This window comes from Oncorhynchus keta, chromosome 13 (genome assembly GCF_023373465.1).
Source record: "Oncorhynchus keta strain PuntledgeMale-10-30-2019 chromosome 13, Oket_V2, whole genome shotgun sequence".
Lineage (NCBI taxonomy): Eukaryota > Metazoa > Chordata > Actinopteri > Salmoniformes > Salmonidae > Oncorhynchus > Oncorhynchus keta.
Window position 1 is genome coordinate 2,240,683 of NC_068433.1, and position 22,327 is coordinate 2,263,009.

The window sequence follows — 22,327 nt, forward strand, 5'->3', positions numbered from 1 at the left end:
ATTTGCCCATGGTCTTTTCAGATCACCCAGTATGCAGCCAGCTACCCTAACCCCACAGAGCCAGAGACCCAACTCTAGACCAGCCCCAGCCAGCTACCCTAACCCCACAGAGCCAGATGAGCCCAAACTCTAAACCAGCCCCAGCCAGCTACCCTAACCCCACAGAGCCAGATGAGCCCCAACTCTAAACCAGCCCCAGCCAGCTACCCTAACCCCCACAGAGCCAGAGACCCAACTCTAAACCAGCCCCAGCCAGCTACCCTAACCCCACAGAGCCAGCTATCCACTCTAAGCCAGCCCCAGCCAGCCAGCTATCCTAACCCCACAGAGCCAGATGTGCCCCAAATCTAAACCAGCCCCAGCCAGCTACCCTAACCCCACAGAGCCAGATGAGCCCCAACTCTAAACCAGCCCCAGCCAGCTACCCTAACCCCACAGAGCCAGAGACCCAACTCTAAACCAGCCCCAGCCAGCCAGCTACCCTAACCCCACAGAGCCAGAGACCCAACTCTAAACCAGCCCCAGCCAGCTACCCTAACCCCACAGAGCCAGAGACCCAACTCTAAACCAGCCCCAGCCAGCTACCCTAACCCCACAGAGCCAGATGAGCCCCAACTCTAAACCAGCCCCAGCCAGCTACCCTAACCCCACAGAGCCAGAGACCCAACTCTAAACCAGCCCCAGCCAGCTACCCTAACCCCACAGAGCCAGAGACCCAACTCTAAACCAGCCCCAGCCAGCCAGCTACCCACAGAGCCAGATGAGCCCCAACTCTAAACCAGCCCCAGCCAGCTACCCTAACCCCACAGAGCCAGAGACCCAACTCTAAACCAGCCCCAGCCAGCTACCCTAACACCACAGAGCCAGAGACCCAACTCTAAACCAGCCCCAGCCAGCTACCCTAACACCACAGAGCGAGACCCAACTCTAAACCAGCCCCAGCCAGCTAGTTGATCCCAGATGAGAGAAGGCTTTGTCTGTGGATTTAGATTATGTCCTGATTCTATCCACACGTCTCATTGGCTAATCCTCATTTCACTTTTCCCGCAGGGCGGAATCTCCTGTCAAGGCGAGGGGAGTCTGCTCACATGAGGTACCATTCTGCCTCTCCCACACACCACACTGTCCTGCACTCTCATTGGTTCACACAGGTGCAAACTCCTCCTAAACGCGTCCCCTCGGTGCCTCATCCAATGACAACACGTGTCATTCTCTGCCGCCCACTCGCACTGAGTATGTTGATTACCTTTCCAGGATCAACATACTCTGATCCGTCTGTGTTAACCCCCTCCCCACGCGGCTGTATCGTATAAACATAAACAACATCCCAGCCATATAAACAACATCCCAGCCATAATCTCTCCTGTGGTGACAACACACACTAGCATCCACTGACTGTTCAATCTCTGAACCTCGTCCAGAGACACAGGGCTGATATTGACAACACAAACAACCTTTGAGAGTGAGAGAGTGAGAGAGATGGATGAGAAGGGGACATTGGACTACACTTTAAATAGAGAGGAACGAGTGCACACTTAGGGGAGGAGCCAGCCTGATCAGCCACCAGCCTGTGATTATGCAAGACTACACAGTCTTAGGCCTCTAGCTCATTCACTCACTTCCTCATCACCCCTCCCCCACATCAGCCACAATAATGCTAAAGGACCTTGGATTGTAAACTTGTCATGGTCAAAACATATTGATTCAATGGTTGTAAAGATGGGGAGAGGTTTGACTGTAATAAAGAGATGCTCTGCTTTTTTGACACCACACTCCACAAAGAAAGTCCTGCAGGCTCTAGTTTGATCTTATCTGGGTTATTGTCCAGTCGTGTGGTCCAGCGCTGCAAAGAAGGACCTACGCTGAACAAAAATATAAAAACGTAACATGCAACTATTTCTAACATTTTATTGAGTTGCAGTTCATATAAGAAAAATCAGTAAATTTTAAATTCATTAGGACCTAATCTATGGATTTCACATGACTGGGAATACAGATACGCATCTGTTGGTTACAAATACCTTATAAAAAAGGGCGTGGATCAGAAAACCAGTTAGTATCTGGTGTGGATCAGAACCAGTCAGTATCTGGTGTGGATCAGAAAACCAGTCAGTATCTGGTGGGACCATTTGCCTCATGCAGCGCGACACATCTCCTTCACATAGAGTTGATCAGGCTGATGATTGTGGCCTTTTGAATGTTGTCTCACTCCTCTTCAATGGCTGTGTGAAGTTGCTGGATATTGGACTGGAACACGCTGTCATACACGTTGATCCAGAGCATCCCAAACATGCTCAATGGGTGTCTGGTGAGTATGCAGGCCTTGGAAGAACTAGGACATTTTCATCTTCCAGGAATTGTGTGCAGATCCTTGTGACATCCTTGTGCCGTGCATTATCATGCTGAAACATGAGGTGATGGCGGTGGATGAATGGCACGACAATGGGCCTCAGGATCTCGTCACGGTATCTCTGTGCATTATCACGCTGAAACATGAGGTGATGGTGGTGGATGAATGGCACGACAATGGGCCTCAGGATCTAGTCACGGTGTCTCTGTGCATTATCATGCTGAAACATGAGGTGATGGTGGTGGATGAATGGCACGACAATGGGCCTCAGGATCTCGTCACGGTATCTCTGTGCATTATCACGCTGAAACATGAGGTGATGGTGGTGGATGAATGGCTGGGCCTCAGCATTATTATCACGCTGAAACATGAGGTGATGGTGGTGGATGAATGGCACGACAATGGGCCTCAGGATCTAGTCACGGTGTCTCTGTGCATTATCACGCTGAAACATGAGGTGATGGTGGTGGATGAATGGTACAACAATGGGCCTCAGGATCTAGTCACGGTGTCTCTGTGCATTATCATGCTGAAACATGAGGTGATGGTGGTGGATGAATGGCACGACAATGGGCCTCAGGATCTCGTCACGGTATCTCTGTGATTCCAGGGTAATAAAAGGTGGAGGCAGTCTGATGGTCTGGGGATAGAAACAGCTGACTAGTGGTGTCTATTCAGCAGTCTGATGGTAGAAACAGCTGACTAGTGGTGTCTATTCAGCAGCCTAATGGTCTGGGGGTAGAAACAGCTGACTAGTGGTGTCTATTCAGCAGTCTGATGGTAGAAACAGCTGACTAGTGGTGTCTATTCAGCAGTCTGATGGTCTGGGGGTAGAAACAGCTGACTAGTGGTGTCTATTCAGCAGTCTGATGGTCTGGAGGTAGAAACAGCTGACTAGTGGTGTCTATTCAGCAGTCTGATGGTCTGGGGGTAGAAACAGCTGACTAGTGGTGTCTATTCAGCAGCCTGATGGTAGAAACAGCTGACTAGTGGTGTCTATTCAGCAGTCTGATGGTCTGATGGTAGAAACAGCTGACTAGTGGTGTCTATTCAGCAGTCTGATGGTAGAAACAGCTGACTAGTGGTGTCTATTCAGCAGTCTGATGGTAGAAACAGCTGACTAGTGGTGTCTATTCAGCAGTCTGATGGTAGAAACAGCTGACTAGTGGTGTCTATTCAGCAGTCTGATGGTAGAAACAGCTGACTAGTGGTGTCTATTCAGCAGTCTGATGGTCTGATAGTAGAAACAGCTGACTAGTGGTGTCTATTCAGCAGTCTGATGGTCTGGAGGTAGAAACAGCTGACTAGTGGTGTCTATTCAGCAGTCTGATGGTCTGATAGTAGAAACAGCTGACTAGTGGTGTCTATTCAGCAGCCTGGTGGTAGAAACAGCTGACTAGTGGTGTCTATTCAGCAGTCTGATGGTCTGGGGGGTAGAAACAGCTGACTAGTGGTGTCTATTCAGCAGCCTGGTGGTAGAAACAGCTGACTAGTGGTGTCTATTCAGCAGTCTGATGGTAGAAACAGCTGACTAGTGGTGTCTATTCAGCAGTCTGATGGTAGAAACAGCTGACTAGTGGTGTCTATTCAGCAGTCTGATGGTCTGGAGGTAGAAACAGCTGACTAGTGGTGTCTATTCAGCAGCCTGATGGTAGAAACAGCTGACTAGTGGTGTCTATTCAGTAGCCTGTTGGTCTGGGGGTAGAAACAGCTGACTAGTGGTGTCTATTCAGCAGTCTGATGGTCTGGGGGTAGAAACAGCTGGCTAGTGGTGTCTATTCAGCAGCCTGATGGTAGAAACAGCTGACTAGTGGTGTCTATTCAGCAGTCTGATGGTCTGATGGTAGAAACAGCTGACTAGTGGTGTCTATTCAGCAGACTGATGGTCTGGGGGTAGAAACAGCTGACTAGTGGTGTCTATTCAGCAGCCTGATGGTCTGATGGTAGAAACAGCTGACTAGTGGTGTCTATTCAGCAGTCTGATGGTAGAAACAGCTGACTAGTGGTGTCTATTTAGCAGCCTGATGGTAGAAACAGCTGGCTAGTGGTGTCTATTCAGCAGCCTGATGGTAGAAACAGCTGGCTAGTGGTGTCTATTCAGCAGTCTGATGGTCTGGGGGTAGAAACAGCTGACTAGTGGTGTCTATTCAGCAGCCTGATGGTCTGATGGTAGAAACAGCTGACTAGTGGTGTCTATTCAGCAGTCTGATGGTAGAAACAGCTGGCTAGTGGTGTCTATTCAGCAGTCTGATGGTCTGATGGTAGAAACAGCTGACTAGTGGTGTCTATTCAGCAGTCTGATGGTAGAAACAGCTGACTAGTGGTGTCTATTCAGCAGCCTGATGGTAGAAACAGCTGACTAGTGGTGTCTATTCAGCAGCCTGATGGTAGAAACAGCTGACTAGTGGTGTCTATTCAGCAGCCTGATGGTAGAAACAGCTGACTAGTGGTGTCTATTTAGCAGCCTGATGGTAGAAACAGCTGACTATTGGTGTCTATTCAGCAGCCTGATGGTAGAAACAGCTGACTAGTGGTGTTTATTCAGCAGCCTGATGGTCTGGGGATAGAAACAGCTGACTAGTGGTGTCTATTCAGCAGTCTGATGGTAGAAACAGTTGACTAGTGGTGTCTATTCAGCAGCCTGATGGTCTGATGGTAGAAACAGCTGACTAGTGGTGTCTATTCAGCAGTCTGGAGGTAGAAACAGCTGACTAGTGGTGTCTATTCAGCAGCCTGATGGTCTGATGGTAGAAACAGCTGACTAGTGGTGTCTATTCAGCAGTCTGATGGTAGAAACAGCTGACTAGTGGTGTCTATTCAGCAGCCTGATGGTCTGATGGTAGAAACAGCTGACTAGTGGTGTCTATTCAACAGCCTGATGGTCTGATGGTAGAAACAGCTGACTAGTGGTGTCTATTCAGCAGCCTGATGGTAGAAACAGCTGACTAGTGGTGTCTATTCAGCAGTCTGATGGTCTGGAGGTAGAAACAGCTGACTAGTGGTGTCTATTCAGCAGTCTGGAGGTAGAAACAGCTGACTAGTGGTGTCTATTCAGCAGCCTGATGATCTGGAGGTAGAAACAGCTGACTAGTGGTGTCTATTCAACAGCCTGATGGTCTGGAGGTAGAAACAGCTGACTAGTGGTGTCTATTCAGCAGCCTGATGGTAGAAACAGTAGAAACAGCTGACTAGTGGTGTCTATTCAGCAGTCTGATGGTAGAAACAGCTGACTAGTGGTGTCTATTCAGCAGTCTGATGGTCTGGAGGTAGAAACAGCTGACTAGTGGTGTCTATTCAGCAGCCTGATGGTCTGGGGGTAGAAACAGCTGACTAGTGGTGTCTATTCAGCAGTCTGATGGTAGAAACAGCTGACTAGTGGTGTCTATTCAGCAGTCTGATGGTAGAAACAGCTGACTAGTGGTGTCTATTCAGCAGTCTGATGGTAGAAACAGCTGACTAGTGGTGTCTATTCAGCAGTCTGATGGTCTGATGGTAGAAACAGCTGACTAGTGGTGTCTATTCAGCAGTCTGATGGTCTGGAGGTAGAAACAGCTGACTAGTGGTGTCTATTCAGCAGTCTGATGGTCTGGGGGTAGAAACAGCTGACTAGTGGTGTCTATTCAGCAGCCTGGTGGTAGAAACAGCTGACTAGTGGTGTCTATTCAGCAGTCTGATGGTCTGGGGGTAGAAACAGCTGACTAGTGGTGTCTATTCAGCAGCCTGGTGGTAGAAACAGCTGACTAGTGGTGTCTATTCAGCAGTCTGATGGTAGAAACAGCTGACTAGTGGTGTCTATTCAGCAGTCTGATGGTAGAAACAGCTGACTAGTGGTGTCTATTCAGCAGTCTGATGGTCTGGAGGTAGAAACAGCTGACTAGTGGTGTCTATTCAGCAGCCTGATGGTAGAAACAGCTGACTAGTGGTGTCTATTCAGTAGCCTGTTGGTCTGGGGGTAGAAACAGCTGACTAGTGGTGTCTATTCAGCAGTCTGATGGTCTGGGGTAGAAACAGCTGGCTAGTGGTGTCTATTCAGCAGCCTGATGGTAGAAACAGCTGACTAGTGGTGTCTATTCAGCAGTCTGATGGTCTGATGGTAGAAACAGCTGACTAGTGGTGTCTATTCAGCAGACTGATGGTCTGGGGGTAGAAACAGCTGACTAGTGGTGTCTATTCAGCAGCCTGATGGTCTGATGGTAGAAACAGCTGACTAGTGGTGTCTATTCAGCAGTCTGATGGTAGAAACAGCTGACTAGTGGTGTCTATTTAGCAGCCTGATGGTAGAAACAGCTGGCTAGTGGTGTCTATTCAGCAGCCTGATGGTAGAAACAGCTGGCTAGTGGTGTCTATTCAGCAGTCTGATGGTCTGGGGGTAGAAACAGCTGACTAGTGGTGTCTATTCAGCAGCCTGATGGTCTGATGGTAGAAACAGCTGACTAGTGGTGTCTATTCAGCAGTCTGATGGTAGAAACAGCTGGCTAGTGGTGTCTATTCAGCAGTCTGATGGTCTGATGGTAGAAACAGCTGACTAGTGGTGTCTATTCAGCAGTCTGATGGTAGAAACAGCTGACTAGTGGTGTCTATTCAGCAGCCTGATGGTAGAAACAGCTGACTAGTGGTGTCTATTCAGCAGCCTGATGGTAGAAACAGCTGACTAGTGGTGTCTATTCAGCAGCCTGATGGTAGAAACAGCTGACTAGTGGTGTCTATTTAGCAGCCTGATGGTAGAAACAGCTGACTATTGGTGTCTATTCAGCAGCCTGATGGTAGAAACAGCTGACTAGTGGTGTTTATTCAGCAGCCTGATGGTCTGGGGATAGAAACAGCTGACTAGTGGTGTCTATTCAGCAGTCTGATGGTAGAAACAGTTGACTAGTGGTGTCTATTCAGCAGCCTGATGGTCTGATGGTAGAAACAGCTGACTAGTGGTGTCTATTCAGCAGTCTGGAGGTAGAAACAGCTGACTAGTGGTGTCTATTCAGCAGCCTGATGGTCTGATGGTAGAAACAGCTGACTAGTGGTGTCTATTCAGCAGTCTGATGGTAGAAACAGCTGACTAGTGGTGTCTATTCAGCAGCCTGATGGTCTGATGGTAGAAACAGCTGACTAGTGGTGTCTATTCAACAGCCTGATGGTCTGATGGTAGAAACAGCTGACTAGTGGTGTCTATTCAGCAGCCTGATGGTAGAAACAGCTGACTAGTGGTGTCTATTCAGCAGTCTGATGGTCTGGAGGTAGAAACAGCTGACTAGTGGTGTCTATTCAGCAGTCTGGAGGTAGAAACAGCTGACTAGTGGTGTCTATTCAGCAGCCTGATGATCTGGAGGTAGAAACAGCTGACTAGTGGTGTCTATTCAACAGCCTGATGGTCTGGAGGTAGAAACAGCTGACTAGTGGTGTCTATTCAGCAGCCTGATGGTAGAAACAGTAGAAACAGCTGACTAGTGGTGTCTATTCAGCAGTCTGATGGTAGAAACAGCTGACTAGTGGTGTCTATTCAGCAGTCTGATGGTCTGGAGGTAGAAACAGCTGACTCGTGGTGTCTATTCAGCAGCCTGATGGTCTGGGGGTAGAAACAGCTGACTAGTGGTGTCTATTCAGCAGCCTGATGGTCTGGGGGTAGAAACAGCTGACTAGTGGTGTCTATTCAGCAGCCTGATGGTCTGATGGTAGAAACAGCTGACTAGTGGTGTCTATTCAGCAGTCTGATGGTCTGGGGGTAGAAACAGCTGGCTAGTGGTGTCTATTCAGCAGTCTGATGGTCTGGAGGTAGAAACAGCTGACTAGTGGTGTCTATTCAGCAGTCTGATGGTAGAAACAGCTGACTAGTGGTGTCTATTCAGCGGCCTGATGGTAGAAACAGCTGACTAGTGGTGTCTATTCAGCAGCCTGATGGACCCCTACCCGTCTCCCCCTACCCCGGTCAACAGCTCTGGATCCACCCACAGCAACTCGCCCAAGCCTCCCCCATTTCTCCTTCACCCAAATCAAGATATCTGATTTTCTGAAAGAGCTGCAAAATCTGGACTGCTACAAATCAGCTGGGCTAGACAATCTGGACCCTCTCTTTCTAAATTTATCAGCCGCAATTGTTGCAACCTCTATTACTAGCCTGTTCAACCTCTCTTTCATATCGTCTGAGATCCCCAAAGATTGGAAAGCTACCGCGTCCCTTTGATGAGGGAAACACTCTCGACCCAAACTGTTACAGACCTACAGTTGAAGTCGGAAGTTTACATACACCTTAGCCAAACACATTTAAACTCACTTTTTCACAATGTGAAAGTTAACCCTATTTACTCTAATACAAATTCCCTGTTTTAGGTCAGTTAGGATCACCACTATTTTAAGAACGTGAAATGTCAAAATAATAGTAGAGAGAAATATTTCTTTCAACTTTTATTTATTTCATCACATTCCCAGTGGATCAGAAGTTGACATACACTCAATTAGTATTTGGTAGCATTGCTTTTAAAAGGGGTTTAACTTGGGTCAAATGTTTCAGATACCCTTCCACAATCTTCCCACAACAAGTTGGGTGAATTTTGGCCAATTCCTCCCGACTGAGCTGGTGTAACTGAGTCAGGTTTGTAGGCCTCCTTGCTCGCACACGCTTTTTCAGTTCTGCCCACAAATTTTCTATAGGATTGAGGTCAGGGATTTGTGATGGCCACTCCAATACATTGACTTTGTTGTCCTTAAGCCATTTTGCCACAACTTTGGAAGAATGCTTGGAGTCATTGTCCATTTGGAAGACCCATTTGTTACCAAGCTTTAACTTCCTGACTGATGTCTTGAGATGTTGCTTCAATATATCCACATACTTTTCCTCCCTCATGATGCTATCTATTTTGTGAAGTGCACCAGTCCCTCCTGCAGCAAAGCACCCCCACAACATGATAACAACATGATGCTGCCACACCCGTGCTTCACAGTTGGGATGGTGTTCTTCGGCTTGCAAGTCTCCCCATTTATCCTCCAAACATAACGATGGTCATTATGGCCAAACAGTTCTCTGTTTGTTTCTCTGTAACTCTGTGTTGTTGTTTGTGTAGAACTGCTTTGCTTCATCTTGGCCAGGTCGCAGTTGTAAATGAGAACTTGTTCTCAACTGGCCTACCTGGTTAAATAAAACATGTAAAAGTCCTCCAGTTGTTGCCATGATGCTCCTGCCTGTGTCTGAGGGATTGTAGCGGGGAGAACAGGGCATGGCTTGGCCTTCCTGCGACACCTGGTTTTGTAGGTGTGCACCCAATTGTGCGTTCGGCTGCACGCATCACCCCCTGACTGTATGTGTAACTGACAACGTAGTCCAAGAATATTAATTACTACACCATAAACGTAGTCCAAGAATATTAATTAGACCATGGTAAACGTAGTCCAAGAATATTAATTAGTACACAGTAAACGTAGTCCTAGAATATTAATTAGTACATGGTACACGTAGTCCAAGAATATTAGACCATGGTAAACGTAGTCCAAGAATATTAATTACTACACCATAAACGTAGTCCAAGAATATTAATTAGACCATGGTAAACGTAGTCCAAGAATATTAATTAGTACACAGTAAACGTAGTCCTAGAATATTAATTAGTACATGGTACACGTAGTCCTAGAATATTAATTAGTACACAGTACACGTAGTCCTAGAATATTAGGTCTCTCTGGGTTTTTTCTCAGTATTTAGTCAGTACAGAACCTTCTAGTTATATTGTTCTTATTTGAAAATGTTTGTAGTTTTGTCTTTGAGCTGTTCTTGTCAAATGAATGTTCCATATGATGTCATGATTCATTCAGCTAATGGGGATCCTAATAACATACCAATACACAGTGTGTGTGTTCTGTGTTCTGTGTTCTGTGTTGAACTCCAGGAAGAGTAGCTGCTGCTTTCACAACAGCTAATGGGGATCCTAATAACATACCAATACACAGTGTGTGTGTTCTGTGTTCTGTGTTGAAACCCAGGAAGAGTAGCTGCTGCTTTCACAACAGCTAATGGGGATCCTAATAACATACCAATACACAGTGTGTGTGTGTTCTGTGTTCTGTTCTGTGTTCTGTGTTCTGTGTTGAAACCCAGGAAGAGTAGCTGCTGCTTTCACAACAGCTAATGGGGATCCTAATAACATACCAATACACAGTGTGTGTGTTCTGTGTTCTGTGTTGAACTCCAGGAAGAGTGTGCTGCTAATGGGGATCCTAATAACATACCAATACACAGTTCTGTGTTCTATGTTCTGTGTTCTGTGTTCTGTGTTCTGTGTTGAACTCCAGGAAGAGTAGCTGCTGCTTTCACAACAGCTAATGGGGATCCTAATAACATACCAATACACAGTGTGTGTGTTCTGTGTTCTGTGTTGAAACCCAGGAAGAGTAGCTGCTGCTTTCACAACAGCTAATGGGGATCCTAATAACATACCAATACACAGTGTGTGTGTTCTGTGTTCTGTGTTCTGTGTTGAAACCCAGGAAGAGTAGCTGCTGCTTTCACAACAGCTAATGGGGATCCTAATAAAAAAGCAAGTTGGATTGAATGGTAGAAAACAACCAGAATGGAGGGATGCGTGTGTGTGGTTGCAGTATTTAGACCATATCTGTGATTGTGCACATTGTACTGTGAAGTGCAGGCACTAGTTGCCTTACTTCTCTATTCTGAGCAGAGAAACTGGGAAGGTGTGGAGCCTGTCATTGAGCCGGCATGACTGACAGGAAAGTGATACTTTCACAAGTCCAACCTGGGGTCCATCCATATGCACACACTACTCTGGGTGGCCTCTCTCTCACACTGTGGGGTATTTGGCACTCTGCGGCTACTAAACCTGCCCCCACCCCCCCACACACAGCACAATAGAGAAACAGCTCTCTCTCAAAAACAACACCTTCCACCCAACAGAAATATGACGGTCAAATCCACCCACTGTACTAGAGGGGGGGTCTAACACACACACCACAGACAGACCCAAACACAGACCATACCTGTCGTCCCCTGGCAGATGGACAGCCTCCCCGGAGCTGAACATGGACCAGGCCGAAGAAGTCTGGATGGGAATCAGACTGGGTAGGAAAGTACCATCTCTACCCTGTAGGGGGGGCCCAGGGGAGCTGGGCTGGGAATGAGACACTCTCAAAAGAGACTAGAGAGAGAGTGGATATGGGGAGAGAGAGAGGGGAGAGAGAGAGAGAGAGAGAGAGAGAGAGAGAGAGAGAGAGAGAGAGAGAGAGAGAGGTGGAGAGAGACCGACAGCGAGAGGGGGAGAGACCGACAGGGGGGAGAGAGAGACCCCAAGAGAGAGACCCCGACAGAGAGAGAGAGACCCCGACAGAGAGACCCCGACAGAGAAAGAGACAGGGGGAGAGAGAGAGAGAGAGAGAGGGGGAAAGACCGACGGCGAGAGGGGGAGAGACCGACAGAGGGGAGAGGGAGACCCCGACAGAGAGAGGGGGGTGAGAGAGGCCCAGACACAGAGAGAGGGGGAGAGGGAGACCCAGACAGAGAGAGAGGGGGGGAGAGACCGACAGAGGGGAGAGGGTTGACCCAGACAGAGAGAGAGGGGGAGAGACCGACAAGAGGGGAGAGGGAGACCCAGACAGAGAGAGAGAGGGGGAGAGACCGACAGAGGGGAGAGGGAGACCCCGACAGAGAGAGGGGGGTGAGAGAGGCCCAGACACAGAGAGAGGGGGAGAGAGAGGCCCAGACACAGAGAGAGAGAGGGGGAGAGACCGACAGAGGGGAGAGAGAGACCCAGACAGAGAGAGAGAGAGGGAGAGACCGACAGAGGGGAGAGAGAGACCCAGACAGAGAGACCAACAGAGGGGAGAGAGAGACCCAGACAGAGAGAGAGAGAGGGGGAGAGAGACCCAGACAGAGAGAGAGAGGGGGAGAGACCGACAGAGGGGAGAGGGAGACCCCGACAGAGAGAGAGAGGGGGAGAGAGAGACCCAGACAGAGAGACCAACAGAGGGGAGAGACAGAGAAAAAAAAACAGTTATGAAATATTTTCATGTTGGAATTACAAGAATTTAAGTCCTCTGCTTTTGGGCTAAATAGCAGAAACGCAGACTTCCTGAAAGAAATTGATGATGTTGATAGTGTAGTACTACAGGAAACATGGTGCAGAGGTGAACCAACAACCTTTCCCTCCCCACATACCCCCCAGAAACAACTATGACAAAGTGAAAAACTCAAATGGAGCACTGCTCCTGAAGCTCTGTGGAACACTGGGTCTGTACATAGTCAATGGTAGGCTGAGAGGGGACTCTTCTGGTAGGTACACCTTTAGCTCTTCCCTTGGCAGCAGCACTGTAGACTACTTCCTCACCGACCTAAACCCAGAGTCTCTCAGAGCCTTCACAGTCAGCCCACTAACACCTCTCTCAGAGCCTTCACAGTCAGCCCACTAACACCTCTCTCAGAGCCTTCACAGTCAGCCCACTGACACCTCTCTCAGAGCCTTCACAGTCAGCCCACTGACACCTCTCTCAGAGCCTTCACAGTCAGCCCACTGACACCTCTCTCAGAGCCTTCACAGTCAGCCCACTGACACCTCTCTCAGAGCCTTCACAGTCAGCCCACTAACACCTCTCTCAGAGCCTTCACAGTCAGCCCACTAACACCCAACGATGAAGCATCATGGCCCAATAAATGACATGGTACTAAACAGGCCTATAGATGGAGTGAGAACAGACATCTACCAAAAAGCAATTAGTAGCCAAAAAAAACAATCTCTCCTGGACAACTTTTTAGCCTTTAACATCCTACAGAAATGAAGGTGTAAATTTGGCCGTTTGGAACATAAACTTTATATCTGACAAATGATCCTACTTGGATAATCTAGAAACACAAGAGGAAACCAAAGAGAATAGAGAATGAAAAATGGTTTGATAATGATTGGAGAAATCTAAAGAAGTCATTGAGAAATATATCTAATCAAAAACACAGAGAACCAGACATAAAAAAAACAGGCCTTCAATGTGGGGAAACACAAACACACCCACAGAACAGAGGAACAGAACATTAGAAATCACAAACACACCCACAGAACAAAGGAACAGAACATTAGAAATCACAAACACACCCACAGAACAGAGGAACAGAACATTAGAAATCACAAACACACCCACAGAACAGAGGAACAGAACATTAGAAATCACAAACACACCCACAGAACAGAGGAACAGAACATTAGAAATCACAAACACACCCACAGAACAGAGGAACAGAACATTAGAAATCACAAACACACCCACAGAACAGAGGAACAGAACATTAGAAATCACAAACACACCCACAGAACAAAGGAACAGAACATTAGAAATCACAAACACACCCACAGAACAAAGGAACAGAACATTAGAAATCACAAACACACCCACAGAACAAAGGAACAGAACATTAGAAATCACAAACACACCCACAGAACAAAGGAACAGAACATTAGAAATCACAAACACACCCACAGAACAGAGGAACAGAACATTAGAAATCACAAACACACCCACAGAACAAAGGAACAGAACATTAGAAATCACAAACACACCCACAGAACAGAGGAACAGAACATTAGAAATCACAAACACACCCACAGAACAGAGGAACAGAACATTAGAAATCACAAACACACCCACAGAACAGAGGAACAGAACATTAGAAATCACAAACACACCCTAAGAACAGAGGAACAGAACATTAGAAATCACAAACACACCCTAAGAACAGAGGAACAGACCATTAGAAATCACAAACACACCCACAGAACAGAGAAACAGAACATTAGAAATCACAAACACACCCACAGAACAGAGAAACAGAACATTAGAAATCACAAACACACCCACAGAACAGAGAAACAGAAGATTAGAAATCACAAACACACCCACAGAACAGAGAAACAGAACATTAGAAATCACAAACACACCCTAAGAACAGAGGAACAGAACATTAGAAATCACAAACACACCCACAGAACAGAGAAACAGAACATTAGAAATCACAAACACACCCACAGAACAGAGGAACAGAACATTAGAAATCAGAAACACACCCTAAGAACAGAGGAACAGAACATTAGAAATCACAAACACACCCACAGAACAAAGGAACAGAACATTAGAAATCACAAACACACCCACAGAACATTAGAAATCACAAACACACCCACAGAACAAAGGAACAGAACATTAGAAATCACAAACACACCCACAGAACAGAGGAACAGAACATTAGAAATCACAAACACACCCACAGAACAGAGGAACAGAACATTAGAAATCACAAACACACCCACAGAACAAAGGAACAGAACATTAGAAATCACAAACACACCCACAGAACATTAGAAATCACAAACACACCCACAGAACAAAGGAACAGAACATTAGAAATCACAAACACACCCACAGAACATTAGAAATCACAAACACACCCACAGAACAGAGGAACAGAACATTAGAAATCACAAACACACCCACAGAACAGAGGAACAGAACATTAGAAATCACAAACACACCCACAGAACAGAGGAACAGAACATTAGAAATCACAAACACACCCACAGAACAAAGGAACAGAACATTAGAAATCAGTTGGATGGAATTGAGGAATCCATAGAATCAAACCACTTCTGGGAGAATTTGAATAAATTAAACAAACCTCATCATGAGGAATTGGCTATCCAAAATGGGGATATGTGGAGAAATCACTTTGCAAACCTCTACAGCAATATAACAAAGAGCCCAGGACAAAAATATACACAAGAACATTTACAAAACGTTGAATCAGCAGTCAAAGACTATCAGAATCCTGTGGATACCCCAATTACGGAAGAAATATTTGAAAAACTGTGCACTCTCCAACCCAAAAAGGCCTGTGGTGCTGATGGCATTTTACATTAAATTATCAAATATAAAGACCATTGGTTATACTCAAACTCTTCAACATCATCCTCACTGCAGGTATTTTCCCCGATATTTGGGGAAAAATGTCAAATAAATAGGTCAACCACAACAGACCCCACTTATACCCTCCACACTAAAAAAGATGATGTTATTAAATCAATGTACACTAAAAATAAATGTGTGGTTAAAATTGGCAACAAGCAAACAGACTTCTTCTTTCAGGGACGGGGAGTGAAACAGGGCTGCCCAATAAGTCCAACACTATTTAACATCGACATTAATGAATTGGCAAAAACATTAGAAGAATCGGCAGCACCTGGTATCACCCTACACAACACTGAAATCAAGTGTCTGCTGTACGCAGATGACCTGGTGCTGCTGTCTCCCACTAAGGAGGGTCTGCTGTCTCCCACTAAGGAGGGTCTGCTGTCTCCCACTAAGGAGGGTCTGCTGTCTCCCACTAAGGAGGGTCTGTTGTACACAGATGACCTGGTGCTACTGTCTCCCACTAAGGAGGGTCTGCTGTCTCCCACTAAGGAGGGTCTGCTGTAGACAGATGACCTGGTGCTACTGTCTCCCACTAAGGAGGGTCTGCTGTCTCCCACTAAGGAGGGTCTGCTGTCTCCCACTAAGGAGGGTCTGCTGTAGACAGATGACCTGGTGCTGCTGTCTCCCACTAAGGAGGGTCTGCTGTCTCCCACTAAGGAGGGTCTGCTGTAGACAGATGACCTGGTGCTACTGTCTCCCACTAAGGAGGGTCTGCTGTCTCCCACTAAGGAGGGTCTGCTGTCTCCCACTAAGGAGGGTCTGCTGTCTCCCACTAAGGAGGGTCTGCAGTCTCCCACTAAGGAGGGTCTGCAGTCTCCCACTAAGGAGGGTCTGCAGTCTCCCACTAAGGAGGGTCTGCAGTCTCCCACTAAGGAGGGTCTGCAGTCTCCCACTAAGGAGGGTCTGCCGTCTCCCACTAAGGAGGGTCTGCCGTCTCCCACTAAGGAGGGTCTGCCGTCTCCCACTAAGGAGGGTCTGCTGTCTCCCACTAAGGAGGGTCTGCTGTCTCCCACTAAGGAGGGTCATCTAGATCATCCTAAAGAAAACAAATATAATGATATTCCAAAAAAGGTCCGGAAATCACGATGACAAATCTAAATTCTATTTGGACACAGTTCTATTAGAACACACCAACAACTACACAACCTAGGAGTAAGTATCAGAAACACAGGTAGCTTTCACAGGGCTGTGAAAGAGCTGATAGAAGGCTCTTCTTGCTTTGTCTATGCTATTAAAAGGAACATTAAAATCAAAACTCCAATTAGAATCTGGCTCAAATGTTTCCAATCAGATATAATGGTCCAATCAGAGAGAGGTCCAATCAGTTATAACTGCCCAGAGAGGACAGTCTGGCTATAGAGACCGGTCGTCACAGACAAACCTGGCTGCCCAGAGAGCACAGTCTGGCTATAGAGACCGGTCATCACAGACAAACCTGGCTGCCCAGAGAGGACAGTCTGGCTATAGAGACCGGTCGTCACAGACAAACCTGGCTGCCCAGAGAGGACAGTCTGGCTATAGAGACCGGTCATCACAGACAAACCTGGCTGCCCAGAGAGGACAGTCTGGCTATAGAGACCGGTCGTCACAGACAAACCTGGCTGCCCAGAGAGGACAGTCTGTGCTCACTCTGCTCCAGGGGACAGGAAGAGACAGAGCTGCATTTCCTATGAAATAAATATTCAGACCTCAGAGAATCTTCCTTTCCCAAAATTAGAATTCAATATAAAGAATTTCAAACTATAAAAGAAAATAAAGAAAATAAAATAATAATAATAATGAAAATACATCTAATATGTATTGGGTGAAAAGTCAAAATGTGCAGTTTTGGAAGCCAAACATGTCCTCCTGACACAACCTGAGGGACAGTCAGTGAAATGTAACGTCAACAATATTTCCCATCTGGTTTTGTTTTATCTTTCATACCAGGTCATGCGTCTTCTCAGTCGTGTTGACACTGGTCTACTACCAGGTCACGTGTCTTCTCAGTCATGTTGACACTGGTCTACTACCAGGTCACGTGTCTTCTCAGTCATGTTGACACTGGTCTACTACCAGGTCACGTGTCTTCTCAGTCATGTTGACACTGGTCTACTACCAGGTCACGCGTCTTCTCAGTCATGTTGACACTGGTCTACTACCAGGTCACGTGTCTTCTCAGTCGTGTTGACACTGGTCTACTACCAGGTCACGTGTCTTCTCAGTCGTGTTGACACTGGTCTACTACCAGGTCACGTGTCTTCTCAGTCGTGTTGACACTGGTCTACTACCAGGTCACGTGTCTTCTCAGTCGTGTTGACACTGGTCTACTACCAGGTCACGTGTCTTCTCAGTCGTGTTGACACTGGTCTACTACCAGGTCACGTGTCTTCTCAGTCGTGTTGACACTGGTCTACTACCAGGTCACGTGTCTTCTCAGTCGTGTTGACACTGGTCTACTACCAGGTCACGTGTCTTCTCAGTCGTGTTGACACTGGTCTACTACCAGGTCACGTGTCTTCTCAGTCGTGTTGACACTGGTCTACTACCAGGTCACGTGTCTTCTCAGTCGTGTTGACACTGGTCTACTACCAGGTCACGTGTCTTCTCAGTCGTGTTGACACTGGTCTACTACCAGGTCACGTGTCTTCTCAGTCGTGTTGACACTGGTCTACTACCAGGTCACGTGTCTTCTCAGTCGTGTTGACACTGGTCTACTACCAGGTCACGTGTCTTCTCAGTCGTGTTGACACTGGTCTACTACCAGGTCACGTGTCTTCTCAGTCGTGTTGACACTGGTCTACTACCAGGTCACGTGTCTTCTCAGTCGTGTTGACACTGGTCTACTACCAGGTCACGTGTCTTCTCAGTCGTGTTGACACTGGTCTACTACCAGGTCACGTGTCTTCTCAGTCGTGTTGACACTGGTCTACTACCAGGTCACGTGTCTTCTCAGTCGTGTTGACACTGGTCTACTACCAGGTCACGTGTCTTCTCAGTCGTGTTGACACTGGTCTACTACCAGGTCACGTGTCTTCTCAGTCATGTTGACACTGGTCTACTACCAGGTCACGTGTCTTCTCAGTCATGTTGACACTGGTCTACTACCAGGTCACGTGTCTTCTCAGTCATGTTGACACTGGTCTACTACCAGGTCACGTGTCTTCTCAGTCATGTTGACACTGGTCTACTACCAGGTCACGTGTCTTCTCAGTCATGTTGACACTGGTCTACTACCAGGTCACGTGTCTTCTCAGTGTGTCTTCTCTGGTCTACTACCAGGTCAGTGTATATGTGTATTGTCTGTGTGTGTATATGTGTATTGTCTGTGTATGTATATGTGTATTGTCTGTGTGTGTATTGTCTGTGTGTGTATTGTCTGTGTGTGTATATGTGTATTGTCTGTGTGTGTGTGTGTGTGTGTGTGTGTGTGTGTGTATTGTCTGTGTGTGTGTGTATTGTCTGTGTGTGTGTGTATTGTCTGTGTGTGTGTGTATTGTCTGTGTGTGTGTGTATTGTCTGTGTATGTGTGTGTGTTGTCTGTGTATGTGTGTGTGTTGTCTGTGTATGTGTTGTCTGTGTATGTGTGTGTGTGTGTGTGTTGTCTGTGTATGTGTGTGTGTGTGTATGTGTGTGTGTGTTGTCTGTGTATGTGTGTGTGGTCTGTGTGTGTGTTGTCTGTGTATGTGTGTGTGTGTTGTCTGTGTGTATGTGTGTGTGTGTGTGTGTGTTGTCTGTGTGTATGTGTGTGTGTGTGTGTGTGTGTTGTCTGTGTGTGTGTGTGTGTGTGTTGTCTGTGTGTGTGTGTGTGTGTGTGTGTGTGTGTGTTGTCTGTGTGTGTGTGTTGTCTGTGTGTGTGTGTGTGTGTGTGTGTGTGTGTGTATTTTCACCCTCCCGGTAGCGTCCACATCCAGGCGTAGAGGGGGTGGGATGTTCCGTGGGCGGGGGCTGGGCAGGGGGGCATGGAGTCGACCACTCGCAAGTTGAATCTTTCCAGGTGTGTGGGGTTGGGCGGGTCGCTGTGGAGGAGAGGCTTCAGCCCTCCAAACCCCTCCCCATCTGACCCTATTGGCTGGGCCAGCAAGTGGGAGGTATCCTGAGAGTGAACAAGGTGTCCTGTCCTGAGAGTGCGCACGTGCCCCAGCAGCTCGCCTCCAGCCCCTCCCCCAGCCCCCTGTAGACCAATCCCCTCCAGGGACTCCAGGGAGTGGGCGTGTCTCATACTGTCCATCACCCATCTAGGCCCCACCCCTTCCTCTCGTTCCAAAAAGTCCGTACAGGTCCACCGCCCCCGGCAATAGGGTCCTCCATGGCCCTGGCCCAATCTGACAACTCGAAACCTGGACCCCTGCCCCACAGCATCTTGCGAGTTGGATTTCCTCAGAGAGAGGGGAGTCGTCGGCTGGGAGAAACTTCCCTGCTGGTGGGAGAGGCCAGGCTGGGAGGAATCAGTGGATTGGCTGGAGGACTGAAGGGAGGGATTTGATTGGCTAGAGGCCTGAACATTGGGTGGGGCTTCCCCAGAGCTCTGCGTGTAGTCTGATGTCACACTAGTAATCTGGAAGCCACTCCTCTTCTTCCCCCCACTCATCTAAACACACAGACACACACAGTGAGTGCTGGGCTTGTGTCAGTAGGGTTTGGCTCTCTCTAAAACTCTGTCTGGTCTGTCCTGTTCTCCTAACATATATAGTCCTCTTGTGATTTTCTGGATTTTTTTTCTAATTTTTTCTGTCATAGTTGAAGTGTACCTATGATAAAAATGACAGGCCTCTCATCTTTTTACATGGGAGAACTTGCACAATTGGTGGCTGACTAAATACTTTTTTGCCCCACTGTATATGTATATATATAGTCCTGTCTGGTCTGTCCTGTTCTACTAAGATATATATATAGTCCTCTATCTAGTCTGTCCTGTCTGTGGAGAACAGGACCAGACTGTATATACTGAACAAAAATAGAAACAACAATTTCAACTGTTTTACTGAGTTACAGTTCAGGAAATTAGTCATTTCTATTTTTACCTTTATTGAACAAGTCAGTTAAGAACAAATTCTTATTTTCTATGACTGTGGGTTAACTGCCTGTCCAGGGGCAGAATGACAGATTTGTACCGTGTCAGCTCGGGGATTTGAACTTGCAACCTTCCGGTTACTAGTCCAACGCTCTAACCACTAGGCTACCCTGCTGCCCCATAAATAAATTAGGTATAGATTTCACATGACAGACATAATTATGAATCATGTTATTGTTGTATAATGTATTAATTGAACATGTATACAATATATATTTATTTAACCAGGTGGCCAGTTGAGAACAAGTTGTCATTTATAATTGCGACCTGGCCAAGACAAAGCAGTGACAACACAGAGTTACACATGGAATAAAGGTACAGTCGATAACACAATAGGAAAATCTATGTACATTGTGTGTAAATGTAGAAGAGTAGGGAGGTGAGGCAATAAATAGGTCATAGAGGTGAAATAATTACAATTTAGTCATTAACACTGGAGTGACAGATGTGCGGATGAGGATGTGCAAGTAGAGATACTGGGGTGCAAAAGAGCAAGATAAATAACAATATGGGGATGAGGAAGTTGGCTGGATGGGCTATTTACAGATGGGCTATTTACAGATGGGCTATTTACAGATGGGTGGTTTACAGATGGGATATTTACAGATGGGCTGTTTACAGATGGGCTGTTTACAGATGGGCTGTTTACAGATGGGCTATTTACAGATGGGCTATTTACAGATGGGCTATTTACAGATGGGCTATTTACAGATGGGCTATTTACAGATGGGCTATTTACAGATGGGCTATTTACAGATGGGCTATTCACAGATGGGCTATTCACAGATGGGCTATTCACAGATGGGCTATTCACAGATGGGCTATTCACAGATGGGCTATTCACAGATGGGCTATTCACAGATGGGCTATTCACAGATGGGCTATTCACAGATGGGCTATTCACAGATGGGCTATTCACAGATGGGCTATTCACAGATGGGCTATTCACAGATGGGCTATTCACAGATGGGCTATTCACAGATGGGCTGTTTACAGATGGGCTGTTTACAGATGGGCTGTTTACAGATGGGCTGTTTACAGATGGGCTGTTTACAGATGGGCTGTTTACAGATGGGCTGTTTACAGATGGGCTGTTTACAGATGGGCTGTTTACAGATGGGCTATTTACAGATGGGCTATTTACAGATGGGCTGTTTACAGATGGGCTATTTACAGATGGGCTATTTACAGATGGGCTGTTTACAGGTACATTGATCGGTAAGCTGCTCTGACAGCTGGTGCTTAAAGTTAGTGTCAGCTTCAGAGATTTACGCAATTTGTTCCAGTCATTGGCAGCAGAGAACTGAAAGGAGGTGTTGGCTTTGGGGGTTACCAGTGAGATATACTTGCTGGAGCACGTGCTACGGGTGGATGTTGCTATGGTGACCAGTGAAATATACCTGCTGGAGCGTGTGCTACGGGTGGATGTTGCTATGGTGACCAGTGAAATATACCTGCTGGAGCGCATGCTACGGGTGGATGTTGCTATGGTGACCAGTGAGCTGAGATGAGGCGGGGCTTTGCTTAGAAAAGACTCATAGATGACCTGGAGCAAGTGGGTTTGGCGACGAATATGTAGCGAGGGCAAGCCAACGAGAGCATACAGGTCGCAGTGGTGGGTGGTATAATTTGCTTTAGTGACAAAACCGATGGCACTGTGATAGACTGTATCCAGTTTGCTGAGTAGAGTGTGGGAGTCTATTTTGTAAATTACGTCACTGAAGTCATGGATCGGTAGAATAGTCTGTTTAACAAACTGTTTATTTTTGGCAGCATGAGTGAAAGATGCTTGGTTGCGATATAGGAAGCCGATTCTAGATTTAATTTTGGATGTGAGTCTGGATGGAGAGTTTACAGTCTAACCAGACATCTAGGTATTTGTAGTTGTCCACATATTCTAAGTCAGAACCGTCCAGAGTAGTGATGCTAGGCAGGCGGGCAGGTGTGGGCAGCGATCGGTTGAAGAGCATGCATTTAGTTTT

The 22,327-nt window shown here is 46.8% G+C and overlaps 1 protein-coding gene across 7 annotated transcripts in view; it reads right to left on the minus strand.

Annotated features, from left to right (window-relative positions):
- Positions 1-22,327, minus strand: part of LOC118378041 (TSC22 domain family protein 4-like) — a 42,305-nt gene that overhangs the window by 8,827 nt on the left and 11,151 nt on the right. For all 7 annotated transcript variants that reach the window (XM_052458958.1, XM_052458960.1, XM_052458957.1 and 4 more), the window contains 2 exons: positions 19,162-19,862; positions 11,327-11,484 (listed from right to left, as the gene is read on the minus strand). In XM_052458958.1, the coding sequence (XP_052314918.1) occupies positions 11,475-11,484; positions 19,162-19,862 (711 nt within the window). In that variant the 3' untranslated portion in view covers positions 11,327-11,474. The remainder of the gene's footprint in view (positions 1-11,326; positions 11,485-19,161; positions 19,863-22,327) is intronic.